The 12,816-nt window shown below is 56.3% G+C and overlaps 2 protein-coding genes across 10 annotated transcripts in view; one reads left to right on the top strand and one right to left on the bottom strand.

Moving 5' to 3' along the window:
- The first annotated feature begins 1,574 nt into the window (after positions 1-1,574).
- On the top strand, positions 1,575-4,914 carry TMED1 (transmembrane p24 trafficking protein 1). The gene is made up of 4 exons (XM_081232253.1): positions 1,575-1,855; positions 2,512-2,609; positions 2,749-2,932; positions 3,898-4,914. The coding sequence occupies exons 1-4, from the start codon at positions 1,673-1,675 to the stop codon at positions 4,114-4,116; spliced, it is 684 nt and encodes a 227-aa protein (XP_081088379.1). The 5' UTR covers positions 1,575-1,672; the 3' UTR covers positions 4,117-4,914.
- The window catches only part of DNM2 (dynamin 2), a 101,613-nt gene continuing 93,456 nt past the window's right edge, over positions 4,660-12,816 (bottom strand). For 4 of the 9 annotated variants that reach the window (XM_081232126.1, XM_081232129.1, XM_081232125.1 and 1 more), the window contains 4 exons: positions 12,224-12,388; positions 8,338-8,570; positions 7,014-7,268; positions 5,507-6,428 (listed from right to left, as the gene is read on the bottom strand). In XM_081232126.1, coding sequence (XP_081088252.1) covers positions 6,359-6,428; positions 7,014-7,268; positions 8,338-8,570; positions 12,224-12,388 — 723 coding nt within the window. In that variant the 3' untranslated portion in view covers positions 5,507-6,358. Of the gene's footprint in view, positions 5,050-5,506; positions 6,429-7,013; positions 7,269-8,337; positions 8,571-12,223; positions 12,389-12,816 lie in introns of those variants that run through there. The other 5 variants (XM_081232132.1, XM_081232130.1, XM_081232131.1 and 2 more) reach the window with 2 other exon arrangements.

Below are 12,816 nucleotides of genomic sequence, written 5' to 3' on the forward strand. Positions count from 1 at the left end.
CTAAATGCCACTCCACTGGGTTGTTCACTTAAAATTATTAATCTAATGCAATGTGAAATTCATCTCATTAAAAAAAAAAGTTATCACTCATTCTCCACAACTACTTCAAAATGTCCAAGTAGTGAGTCTGAATGATAGACAAACTTGGAACGAAAAGGAGTACGAAGCGTGACCATACATAAACTTTGACATTACAAAGTGTTACTTCCCCAAGCTCTCCAAACGCCAGAAACAGTTGACAGCCACCAGCTGTATTCGAAGAGTAACTGCCACCACCTGCCAACCTCTCTCAGGCCTTTCTTGAAAGACTCAAAATTTCCATCTGAACATTTTTCTTATGTTTAGATGGAATCACCAAAGTCCATTTCTCCAGCGACATCTTTGCTTATCTGCTTAGGTCGCCTCCAAATCCTCTAAGCCAGACTGAGGGAGAGGTTAATTGGCGGCATGCCCAAGGAAGGGCGATAAACCTGGAATATAACGGATAATATTTACTGAGGGCCTATGATATGCCATGCACTAAACAAGCATCTCACTTAATCTTCACAACAGCCCAGTGAACTAGGACTAGTATCACCCCCCCCCGGCCTTTTCTTTAAATATTTATCTGGTTGCGCCAGGTCTTAGTTGCAGCAGGCGGGCTCCTTAGTTGCCGCACGCGAACTCTTAGTTGCAGCATGCACGTGGGATCTAGTTCCCTGACCAGGGATGGAACCCGGGCCCCCTGCACTGGGAGCACCGAGTCTTAACCACTGAGCCACCAGGGAAGTCCCCGTACCCCTTTTATGGATGAGAAAAGTGAGGCCCAGCAGAGTGATGCCTCAAGTAAAGCGTGAGGCGTGCTTTGAACTAGACAACCTGCCTCCCAAACCCACAGTCTCTTCTCCGCTCTTCTCTTCTGACGCGAAGCACCTCGGCTGTCATTCTTCTTACCCTGGGCCACTTCAAAGCCCTCGAGTTTGAGACCATTGGGGTGCAGGGCGGGGCCAAGCCGCCGTGCTAACTATATGCAAGAAATGCGGGGCGCTCACTATAAACCAGGCCTCATCTCAATTCTCATCACTTCTAATTCACAAACGAGGAAACTGATAAAGTGACGGTTCTAAGGCGCCAAGGAATGAGCGGTGAGGCATCCGACCTGGGACCAAACTCGCAGACCTGTCACAAGTTGCCCCCCACGTTAACATAAAAGGTTCTCCGCCCACTCTAGCTGAGCCTTTTTAGACGAGCCCTACGGGTCGCGTGCAGGGCCATGCCCTGCCTCTATTTCCGATCCGCTACACCCAGGCTGGATCGCACAATCGTCGTAGCGCGCGGGGTACTCTGGGAAAACCGCAGGAAGGACCTGGCCACCTCCACTACAGTTGTCTTAACTTTTGCCTGAGAAAAATGTGCCATCGTGTCTTATTTTTGTACTTTTGCCCCCCCACCAGCATTTGAGACTAGAAGTGCAAGCTTTGCAAAGAAAAAGCCTGTAGAAAGTCGAGTGTTTTCAGGCGCATCAGTCATTCATTCGGGCAGCTATGCTCTCAGGGGGTCCTTCACTCCGGGCTCCGCGGGCTTCGGACAACGGGCAGAAGCGGCTGCCAATGAGCCACGCCGTGTAGCAGAGGGGGCAGGGCTAACTCTTTAAAGGAACCGCGACCTATTAGCAGACCAGAGGGTGACCCGGATGATGGCGGCCGGCGCGGCCTTAGCCTTGGCCCTGTGGCTACTATTGCCGCCAGTGGGGGTGGGAGGGGCAGGGCCCCCGCCGATCCAGGACGGCGAGTTCACGTTCCTACTGCCTGCGGGGCGGAAGCAATGTTTCTATCAGTCCGCGCCGGCCAACGCAAGCCTTGAGACTGAGTACCAGGTAGAGTGTCCCGGGCCGTAGAGCGAGCGGAGCCAGGGAGAGAGGGCGTGGCCATACAGACCAAGCACTGCATGCATTGAAGAGGGAAGGAGGAGGAGCCCGTGCGTAGGAGCGCGGGGGCGGAGCCAGGGAGAGCTAGGCGGAGGGGGCGGGGACAGCGCGTGGGAGCGGAAGGGATGGGAATAATGGCAGAAAGCGGGGCTAGAGGGGGGCAGCGGGGAGGCGGGGCCATCGGGAGAACGAGGGAGCCCTTCAGAAGGCAGGACCCTCGCGGGTGGGCGTGGCCAAAAGGGTTTGGTCGATTGCGGGAGTTGCGAGACCAGAATGCTGTACAAGAAAGGGCGTGGCCAACCTGCTGGGCTCCGTCATCTCATTTGGGGTGTGGCCAAGCCGGGACGTGGTCTCTGGGGGGGCGTGACCAGATAAAAGAGCCGGTCCTGAGGCCATCAAATCAATGGGGGCGGAGTCAAGGCAAGGGGCGCGGCCAGAAGCACGGGAGAGGGGCGGGACTGGCTTGCAGGTGTAGGTGTCGGAGCACAGGTAGGCCCCTGGTGGTGGTCGGTACGGGTCTGTGCGGGTCGGCCGAGCCCTGGCCTTCTCTGGCAGGTGCCCTTGGCCTACCCCTAGCCCTCCACCCGCTCTTACCTGCCCCCCAGGTGATCGGAGGTGCTGGGCTGGACGTGGATTTCACTCTGGAGAGCCCTCAGGGAGTGCTGCTGGTCAGTGAGTCTCGCAAGGCAGACGGTGTGCACACGTGAGTTAAGTCCTGTTGGCTGCCCAGGTTCAGTTACAGCCCTGCCCCTCACCAGCGGCCTCGGGTTACCACCCTGCCTGCCTTGAAAAGTCTGGCTGGCCGGCCACTCAGGGTCATGTCTGTGTATCTGTCTGCCCAGGGTGGAGCCCACGGAGGCCGGGGATTACAAGCTGTGCTTTGACAACTCCTTCAGCACCATCTCAGAGAAGCTGGTGTTCTTTGAACTCATCTTTGACAGCCTGCAGGATGATGAGGAGGTGGAGGGTTGGGCAGAGGCTGTGGAGCCCGAGGAGATGCTGGATGTCAAGATGGAGGACATAAAGGTGCGCCCAGGCCAAGCTGGGGCCACTCCTCCCAGATCTCTGGCATTGGACCCTACCCTCTCACCTTGACTGGGGTCCGCCTTGGCCTGACCCTGCCTTTCCTACATACTGGTGCCCCCAACCTAGTAACAGTAGAACATTTCTAGGTGTAAACCTTGTTCTAAGGGCTTAAATAACTCATTAAATCTCCATAACCACCTTATATATAGGGAGTGTGCTCTAATTATCCCCCATTTTTTTTGGGGGGGCGTACACGGGCCTCTCACCGTCGTGGCCTCTCCCGCCGTGGAGCACAGGCTCCGGACGCGCAGGCCCAGCGGCCATGGCTCACGGACCCAGCCGCTCCGCGGCATGTGGGATCTTCCCGGACCGGGGCACGAACCTGCGTCCCCTGCATCGGCAGGCGGACTCCCAACCACTGCGCCACCAGGGAAGCCCTACCCCCATTTTACAGTTGAGGAAAATGATGCACAAGATGGCTAAGTAACTCTTCTAAGGCCACACAGCCAGCAACAGACAGAGCCAATATTTGAACCCAAGCAGTCTGGCTTCACCTACTGCTATTTATTAATCACTAATATGTTCTTTATACTTAATTAGGCATTCAGGAATTTCCCCGGCAGTCCAGTGGCTAGGAGTCCAAGCTTCCACTGCCAGGGGCCGGGGTTTGATCCCTTGTTGGGGAACCAAGGTCCTGCAAGCCATGTGGCACGGCCAAAAAAAAAAATTAGGCATTCAATTCTCATGGCAACTCTGAGGTTTAATTCTGAGGAGGAAACTGAGGCCCAGAGAGGTTATTTACTTGCTTACGGTCACACAGCCATTGAGTGGCAGAGGGATTTAGACTCAGGCAGCCTGGCCACTGAGTCTGTGCTCTCAGCTGTCTCCCCCTCTCCCCCCAAACATGAACTTTCACCCCATTCTGCAGGACAAAACCTTGACCTGCTTCTCCCTCTGTGCCATAGGAGTCCATCGAGACCATGAGGATCCGGCTTGAGCGCAGCATCCAAATGCTGACTCTGCTGCGGGCCTTTGAGGCACGTGACCGCAACCTTCAAGAGGGCAACCTGGAGCGGGTCAACTTCTGGTCGGCCGTGAACGTGGCCGTGTTGCTGCTCGTGGCTGTGCTGCAAGTCTGCACGCTCAAGCGCTTCTTTCAAGACAAGCGGCCCGTGCCTACGTAGCCTGCTGCCATGGAAGAACAGGCAAAAGGAAGAGCAGCAAGCCGCATGCGTGTGAGACTTGGTCGGGGGGGTGTCCCTTCCCCAGCTTAGTTTCCTAGGGGAGGGGAGGTTGTGCAGTTTGGGGCTGAGGTGTGGGTCCGTCCTGCATCTCCTCTCTTCAGGGGCCGGGTAGGGAATACCAGCTGGCTTGCAGACGTGGGCGCTCCAGGAGGGGTGGCTTAGCACCCGGGAATTGTGCATGGGGGGCACTGCAGCGTTCGAATGCAACCCTTGGGTTTTCTGGCCCTGCCTGTGTCCCCTACTGTAACGTGCCTTAGCCGGAGTCTTCCAGCCTGCACCAGCCCTATGCGGTGCAGACGGGGCCCAGGAAGCAAACTCCCCCTTCCCTTCCCCACTGACCCTCCAAGCCAGGTCCCGGTAGGAAGGGGCTTGCTGCTGTGGGATGCCATGGCTTCTTCTCCTCGTGGCTCCACCTGAGGCCTGTGCTACTGCTGGGGGTGGCCTGCTCGTGCTAGGGGCCGGGAAGGAGACGTGGCCGCAGTGTTCTTGAGAGAACAGTCACTTTATTGACAGGAAGGGGCCCGGCCCCTCGGCCCAGCTGGGGGCAGGCTGGGTGTGAGGTCTGGTAACAGAACTCCAGGAGCGGGGCCTCCGAGACCACCTGCCCCTCCCGCTGTCCCTGCAGGGGCCCCAGACAGGGCTGAGGGGTGGCCTCAGCCAAAGCCTGCACAGGAGCCTGATGGAACAAAGGGCAGTCTGGCCTGGGCACCAGAGTCAATAAATTATGGTCAGAAAAATCACAGAGCCTGGTGATTGGGGCTCAGGGACACCAGCCGGGACAGACCTGCCCCCAAGGGGGCAGCCAGGCAGGCGGGAGGGGTCTCCCACGAAGCTCAGAAGAAAGGTCGGGCAGGAGCCGATGGAGGTGGTCGCCTGGGCACAAGAGAAAAATCAGAAAAAGCAAAGTTTAACTGTGTCCCCGGCTGGGCTGGAAGGCCTGTGCCCCGAAGAGGGCGAAGGGGACCTCTGGGGAAAGTCCTCAGGAGACTGGGGGTGGGCAGGGGGCCTGAATGTGGCACAGTCTGGGGCGCAGGGCCAGGAGGCCCTCTCCCCTCAGTAACTGCGACGCCTGCCGCAGGCCCCCGTTCTGGCCTCTATTACCAGTGCCGTCTGGGGTGCAGGTGGGGGGACAGCCAGGCCTGTGTGTGTGGCTGCGTGAATGTCTGCTCCTACTCCTGAAGTGTTAGGGAAAGTAAAAGCTCTCCCCTCCAGAACTGAACCCTCTCCCCAAGAGCAGTGCCGTTTGGGGGGCAGGTGGGAGGGGGAAGAGGGAAGGCCAGCAGCCCCCGTCCTCAGCCTGAAGGTCAACATAAAAGGCCCACACAGCAGCCACCAGAAGCGTCTTCCCTTTATTTTAGTTTATTAATAGGATACAGAGTGCAGGCACTTACAGTGGTCAAACCGAGCGAGCGAGAAGGTCTGCTCACAGAGAGGCCACCTGGGCCCGACCCGTGGGGGAGGCCTGAGTGGGAGCCCAGAGGCCTCCGAAGCTTCCCCACCCACTCAGCCCTGAGCCCAGGCTGCCCCGGGTACCCAGGAGGAGGAGATGGCCCAGGGAGGAGACAGCGAGGTTGGCCAGGCCGAGTATTCCAGACCTGGGAAAGGCACCTCCGGCAGCTGAGGCTGGGCCGTGCGGTTAATACGGCCAAGGAAGGAATATGTACAACTTGGGCGGGCAGGTAGCGCTGGGCCCACTGGGCCTGGCTCGCCGCTGGGAGCTCCCACTGCTGAGAAGCAGACACACTCCTTGTGCCCCAGCAAGGACTGGGGGTATGGACACCCTCGGTGCCGTTTCTATAAGGCCTGGCCTACTCAGGCTTTCCTGGCCAGAGAAGCCCCTGGGTGAGCACCGCCACCCCAGCCTGGACCCCTCATTCAAGATGGCACTCAGGACGCAGCTGCCTCCTCTGCTGAGACCCCATCCCCCAAAGTGCAACACCCCGGCTCCCCTCGTCCTGGGGCTACAGGGCCCCTCCATTCAGTGCTGTGTCCAGCTGGGGATGGGGGCCAGGCCAGCCCCTGGCTGGGGCCAGGGTTAGGGAAGAGTCAGGGGCTGCCTGCAGGGAGCCTGGTCCCGCGTGGGGACTGGAGGGCCAGGGGTGGCGGTGGATGGGCCCGGACCACCGAAGCTCCTGCACCGAGGGTCCTGCTCGAGGACCCCTGAGAACATGCCGCCCGCAGCCTAGTCGAGCAGGGATGGCTCGGCTGGGCGGATAATGGTGGGCCGGCTGGGCGTAGCAGGGGGTCTTCTGCTGCAAAGAGAATAGAGACACGGGGAAGGGGAGAGGGCAGTTGAGGCCGGAAGCAGGGCAAGGAGGAGGACCCAGGCCCCACCACCGCTGCCCCAGGCTGCTGGCCGAAGCCGGCTGCTCCTCTAAAGGCTGCTTGGGTGCTTGAAAGGAGTGTGCCAAGCCTGGACATCAGTACCCCCGCCATTACTCCCTTGCTCTGTGACCTTGGGCAAGTCCCCCGCCCGCCCTGGACCTCAGGTTACTTACAGGAGAAGCGGGGAGGAAAGACCCTGGCCTGCAGGGTGGGGAGAGGCAGGGCCGGGGCGGGCAGTGACTGACGTGTGTATCCTCAGAAAGGGAACAGGTCAAAACCGGAAGAAGGGGCCCCGTGGGAGGGGACCCAAGCTACATGGCGGGCCCATTTGCTCACGAAGAGGACAGGCCTAAGAGCCTGGGAGTCACCCTGACTTCACCACTCTGTGAATTTGGCCTCTCTGAGTCTCAGTTTCCCCACTGGCCCAATGGGGATGCCAGTGACTCCTCCGCTCCCCGCAGGGCGCAGGCTGGTGGCTCTAGGTGGCAGGCAGCGAGGGAGTCCAGCCTTACCTGGGCACTCCGGGGGGGATGCCGGGTGGAATCCGAGCTGGCCGAGATGGGATCTGAGGCGGGGCTGAGAAGGGGTCATTGTTGGCAAACACGCTGGGGTGGGGTCCAGGCCGGGATGGGATGGGGGGCGCTGAGAAGGAGGCTGCTGCCCCCACCGGCACAGGAATCAGGGGGGGCCCCGGGGTGGGGCCCCTCACTGCTGGGGGCCGGCCTGGGGGGTGCATGCTGGACACAGGCCGGCGCTGCGGAGTGGGGCTGTGGAGGAAGGAGAGGGTGTGAGCTGAAGGTGGGGGGTGGCAGCACTGGCCGCATCCGTGTGGCCGTGGAAGCCCGAGGCGGGGCATGGGGTGCTGGCCACGGTGGCCTCTGTAACATGGGCTGGCACCCGCTACCACCCAGCCAGATGCAGGTGACTGCCCGGTCCTGGGCGTGGGGCAGCGCAGATACACTGGGCCCCTCTGTCCAGCCCCAAGACCTAAGCCAGGGCGCAGCACCTGTCCTCAGCTGCGAAGGGCTCCTGCTTCCCTCTGGCCTCGTTCCCTTGGGCATTCCTCTCTCACTGGCCCCACTCGGGCCTCCCCCCGCTCCTCCAATCCCCCCTCTATAGCCAAAGATCCTTTCAGAGCCCAGCCCTGCCCTTCAGATCAGGGCCAAATACCTCCAGAGGCTGCAGGGCCCACCGGCCTCTGTCCCAGGTGCCCTTCCCCGCCCAAGGCTCCCCTCTGGGGCCAAGCACTTGATGCCCCTCAGGCTGGTTGCTGTGCCCTCTCCCCGAGGGCTCAGTAGGGCTGGCACCTTCTGAAATTTCCCTGACCAGTCCTCTCTCTTCCCACTATCTGTCCCGTCACTGGTTAGATGTCCCTGCCCGATGCTCTGACTTGCCCATGCCAGGGCCTTATTTCCATCTCAGCTCCAGGGTGGACAGGGCGGGGGATGCCGGTTACACCCTCCACGTGTCCCTCCAGTTCCCCCCCTCTGTCTGCCCTTCTCAGCTATTCTCTGTGCCCCAGGAGGCTCACCCCTATGGCCGGGGTTGCCCAGGCCCCTTGCCCTCTCTGGCTTCTGTTTGGGGCTTAACCAATGGAAGGCACCAGGAGACAGGCCAGCCTTTAACCCTCTGTCTCCAGTCCCTTCAGGCCTAGACAGGGAGGCCGTCCCACACTGTGGCTAGCCCTGGGTGCTGAGCCATCCGTGGTCGGGGCCCCTGCACCCCGCCCACCCATGGGTTGTGCCCTGATGGACACGTGGGGGCGTGGCAGGGGGTGGAGCTCGGATCCCACAGGCAGCAGCCTCTGCAGCCTGCAGGCGACCAGGCCTCGCAGACCTGTGGCTGCTGGTGCTCTGGAGCCAGGTGTCATCAACGGGCGGGGGCACGGGCGTGGACACCGTGCTGGTGCTGATGTCCCCGATGATGCTGAGCGCCTCCTTGAGCGCGTGGTACATGCGCAGCATATCGTCCCGCCGCTGGGCCTGGTCAGCCGACTCCTCCATGAGGCTGCTCTGGTCCGCCGATGAGTACAGGTAGGCCAGCAGCTCATGGTGGATGAAGGCCTTCGTCTGAGGACAAGGGTTGGAGAGGTCAGGGCTTCCCACCACACCAGCCAAGAACTCAGCCAGCCTTGCGAATGGCCAGAAGAGCATCCAGCATGCTGGGCGGGGCTTCGTCTTTCACCTGACTGCAGAACATGGGAGATACTCACAAGGAGGTGAGCTTTCCACTCAGCTGTCTCCCGAGTTCCCTCAGGGGTGCTTGCAAGTGTTCTTCCAACCCATTTCATCAGATTCTTGTGAAACTTATTCCTAGAATCTTTTTTTTTTTTTTTGCGGTACGCAGGCCTCTCACTGCTGTGGCCTCTCCCATTGCGGAGCACAGGCCCCGGACGCGCAGGCTCAGCGGCCATGGCTCACGGGCCCAGCATTGGCAAGCGGATTCTTATCCACTGTGCCACCAGGGAAGTCCCTCGGTTACTTTTCTTGGGATTTCTAAGTACACATGTTCATGTTTACATACGAACAGTTTTTCCTTTTCTTTTTGATGTTCACAGCTTTAAATTATTTTTCTTGGGACTTCCCTGGTGGCACAGTGGTTAAGAATCCGCCTGCCAATGCAGGGGACACGGGTTTGATCCCTGGTCCGGGAAGATCCCACATGCCGCGGAGCAACTGGGCTCCTGCGCCACAACTACTGAGCCTGCGCTCTAGAGCCTGCGAGCCACAACTACTGAGACCATGTGCCACAACTACTGAAGCCCGCAAGCCTAGAGCCTGTGCTCTGCAACAAAGAGAAGCCACTGCAATGAGAAGCCCGTGCACCGCAACCAAGACCCAACACAGCCATACATACATACATACATACATACATACATACATACACACATAAATAAATAAATAAAATTTTTCCTGTCTAACTGCATTGCCTAGTCACCCTACAAGAAGATTAAATAAAAGTGGAAATGGCCAACTTGTTCTTGATTTTGGAGGGGATGCTTCCAGAGCTTCCCCATTAAGGGCAAGAGTGGTTTTGAGACTGAAATATCAATTCAGTGGATGTATGAGATCTCAAAGGAGAAGTCGCCTTCTACAATTGTCCTTTTAAGAATGGATGTTGGCGACTTCCCTGGTGGCGCAGTGGTTAAGAATCTGCCTGCCAATGCAGGGGACATGGGTTCAAGCCCTGGTCCAGGAAGATCCCACATGCCATGGAGCAACTAAGCCCGTGTGCCACAACTACTGAGCCTGCGCTCTAGAGCCTGCGAGCCACAACTACTGAAGGCCGCGCGCCTGGAGCCCGTGCTCTGCAACAAGAGAAGCCACCATAATGAGAAGCACACGCACCGCAACGAAGAGTAGCCCCCACTCGCTGCAACTAGAGAAAGCCCATGCGCAGCAACAAAGACCCAACGCAGCCAAAAATAAATAAATTAATTTAAAAAAAAGGATGTTGATTGCTAATTATAAGAGAAGTGCAAATTAAGACTACAGTGAAGTATACCTCACACCAGTCAGAATGGCCATCATCAAAACGTCTACAAATAATAAATGCTGGAGAGAGTGTGGCGAAAAAGAACCCTCCTACACTGTGGGTGGGAATGTAAATTGGTGCAGCCACTATGGAAAACAGTATGGAAGTTCCTTAAAAAACTAAAAATGGAATTACCATATGACCCAGCAATCCCACTCCTGGGCATATGCCCAGACAAAACTATAACTGGAAAAGATACATGCACCCCTATGTTCACAGCAGCACTATTTACAATAGCCAAGACATGGAAGCAACCTAAGTGCCCATCGAGAGATGAATGGATAAAGAAGATGTGGTACATATATACAATGGACTATTACTCGGCCATAAAGAATAATGGATATGATATCACCTGTATGTGGAATCTAAAATATGATACAAATGAATTCATTTACAAAACAGAAACAGACTCAGACATAGAAAACAAACTTATGGTTACCAAAGGGGAAAGGGTGGAGGGATGGATAAATTAGGAGTTTGGGATTAGCAGATACAAACTACTATATATAAAATAAACAACAATGTTCTACTGTATACTGCAGGGAACTATATTAAATATCCTATAATAAGCTATAATGGAAAAGAACATGAAAAAAATACATATATGGATGGATGAATTTTCTCGAACTTTCAACATGTACAAAGATGACAGTGCTGGATAGTTTTTCATTTGCGAACCACGTAAATGCACTAGCTAGTCAAACATTTAAATTCTGAAAAATGAGTAAAAGGAAAAATAGAATATAACCTAAAGATACAGTGAAAACTCCTTTGTCCACTCAGGCCTCCTTAGGCCCCCTGAGTTCTCCCTCTAGGGAGCAACTGGTCATTAGGTCCTTGAACAAACTTCCAGATTTCTAGGCATATTATAAATAGATAATTTCCCTTCCGTTTTTACACAAATGGAGCCTTTCTGATCATTCTGTTATGCTCTATACCTTTTCTGTTTTAAAAAAATTACAGACCTGGAGATAGTTCTCATCCTTTTGTTTTTTGGTATTTTTTGCAATAGATTGGATATTTATTTAATGGATTCTAAGAAATGGATAGAGATTTCTTATCTTTGGCCACTATAAAACACACTGAAAAGAATAACCATGTACATGCTCAATTTGCATGTTGGCAAACGTCTCTGTGGGAGAAATCCCTGCAAGAAGAACTGCTGAGTCAAAGCATACATGAATTTAAAAGTTCATAGCTGCAGCAAATCCCATCTATACGTGAACAAGGTACTAGGACACCCATGAAACTTAACACTGACCACCACTGAAGAAGAGACTGGGAAGAATGGAGTGAAAGGGAAGGGGCATGGGATTTTTGCTTTAGACTCTGTCGTATTTAGAGGTTTCATAGTCACGACATAAACTGAACCTGGGTTACATAGCTTTCTGAGTGCCTAGTGCTGAGCCCAAGGCCTGAGCCCTCCCAGCAGCCTGGAGCAGGAGACATCAGTACAGCTGCATTTCACCGAAGAGAAGTCTAATACCCTGAGAGGTTCAGGAGCCCTGGGGGTAGCAGGTAACGCCCTGGGGTGAAGGCAGGCCGGGCTGTAGGCCACCAGGAGGCCACAGTTGGGGACAGACTCAGCCTGGGTTTGAATCCCACCCCTCGCTCTTCTGAGTGACTTGGGTCAGGCTTCTTGACCTCTCTGGGCCTCTGTTTTCCTGTCTATAAAATGGGGATGATAGCAGGCCCTCTCCCAGGGTTACTGTAAGGCTGGAAAACTTTAGAGAAAGTGCACAAGCATGGTGGTAGCTTCAATGACCCGATTAAATGGGAGTGTGAGCCCCATGTGTCTGTACCTTCCCATTTCCCAAGAGAGGCTGGGGATCCTGACTGTGATGTTTAAAAGGTGGTGAGACTCACTCTCATTTCTTTTTTTTTTTTTTTTTTTCGGTACGTGGGCCTCTCATTTTTGTGGTCTCTCCTGCTGCGGAGCACTGGCTCCGGATGCGCAGGCTCAGCGGCTATGGCTCACGGGCCCAGCCGCTCCGCGGCATGTGGGGTCTTCCCGGACCGGGGCACGAACCCACGTCCCCTGCACCGGCAGGCAGACTCTCAACCACTGCGCCACCAGGGAAGCCCTCGCTCTCATTTCTGATTTTATACAGACTGTGTTCAGCCCAGATCTGGCCGCGGCTGCCCCCCTGTCTTGGGGGAAGGGGGACCCGGAGGGGCAGGCACTCACATTGTTGATCATGAGGTGCATGATGGTCTTTGGCATGAGGTCACGGATGGACTTGTTGATGATGGCCACGTAGGAGTCCACCAGGTTGCGAATGGTCTCCACCTGCCGCTCCAGCTGCGGGTCCATGGAGAAGGTGTTCTCCTGGGCTCCGTCCTCATTTTCTGCCTGTAAGTGGGGAGGGGAGGCCATGAGGGGTGACTGCAGCCTGAGTCCAGCGTGGGGAGCCCCCCTCCTCTGGGGATTGCTTGCCCTACCCCACCCGCAGCTGATCCTCTGGGGCTGGCCCCTCATGGCCGCGTTGGCACCATGTGGCCCTGCCTGCCCCTGGGCTGAGCTGCCCGGACCTGGGGGTGACCACAGTCCAAGGTGGGCTAGTGCCTCTCACCTGGGGATTGGAACATGTTAATTTGGGGGCCATGTTCACTCCGCCTCAAGGACAGGAAAAAAGGAGAGAGAACAAAGCAGACTGGATCCCGGTCCACGTGTGTCCCTGTCCTTGACTTTAGTTGGAGAACCTTCTGGGCGCCGATGACAGAACCCTCTCCAGCCCCTTCTGCTTTGTCTGCTCAAGAGGGAATGGGCTACATGCCCTC

The sequence above is a fragment of the Mesoplodon bidens genome, assembly GCF_964165515.1.
Source record: "Mesoplodon bidens genome assembly, chromosome: 4".
NCBI lineage: Eukaryota > Metazoa > Chordata > Mammalia > Artiodactyla > Ziphiidae > Mesoplodon > Mesoplodon bidens.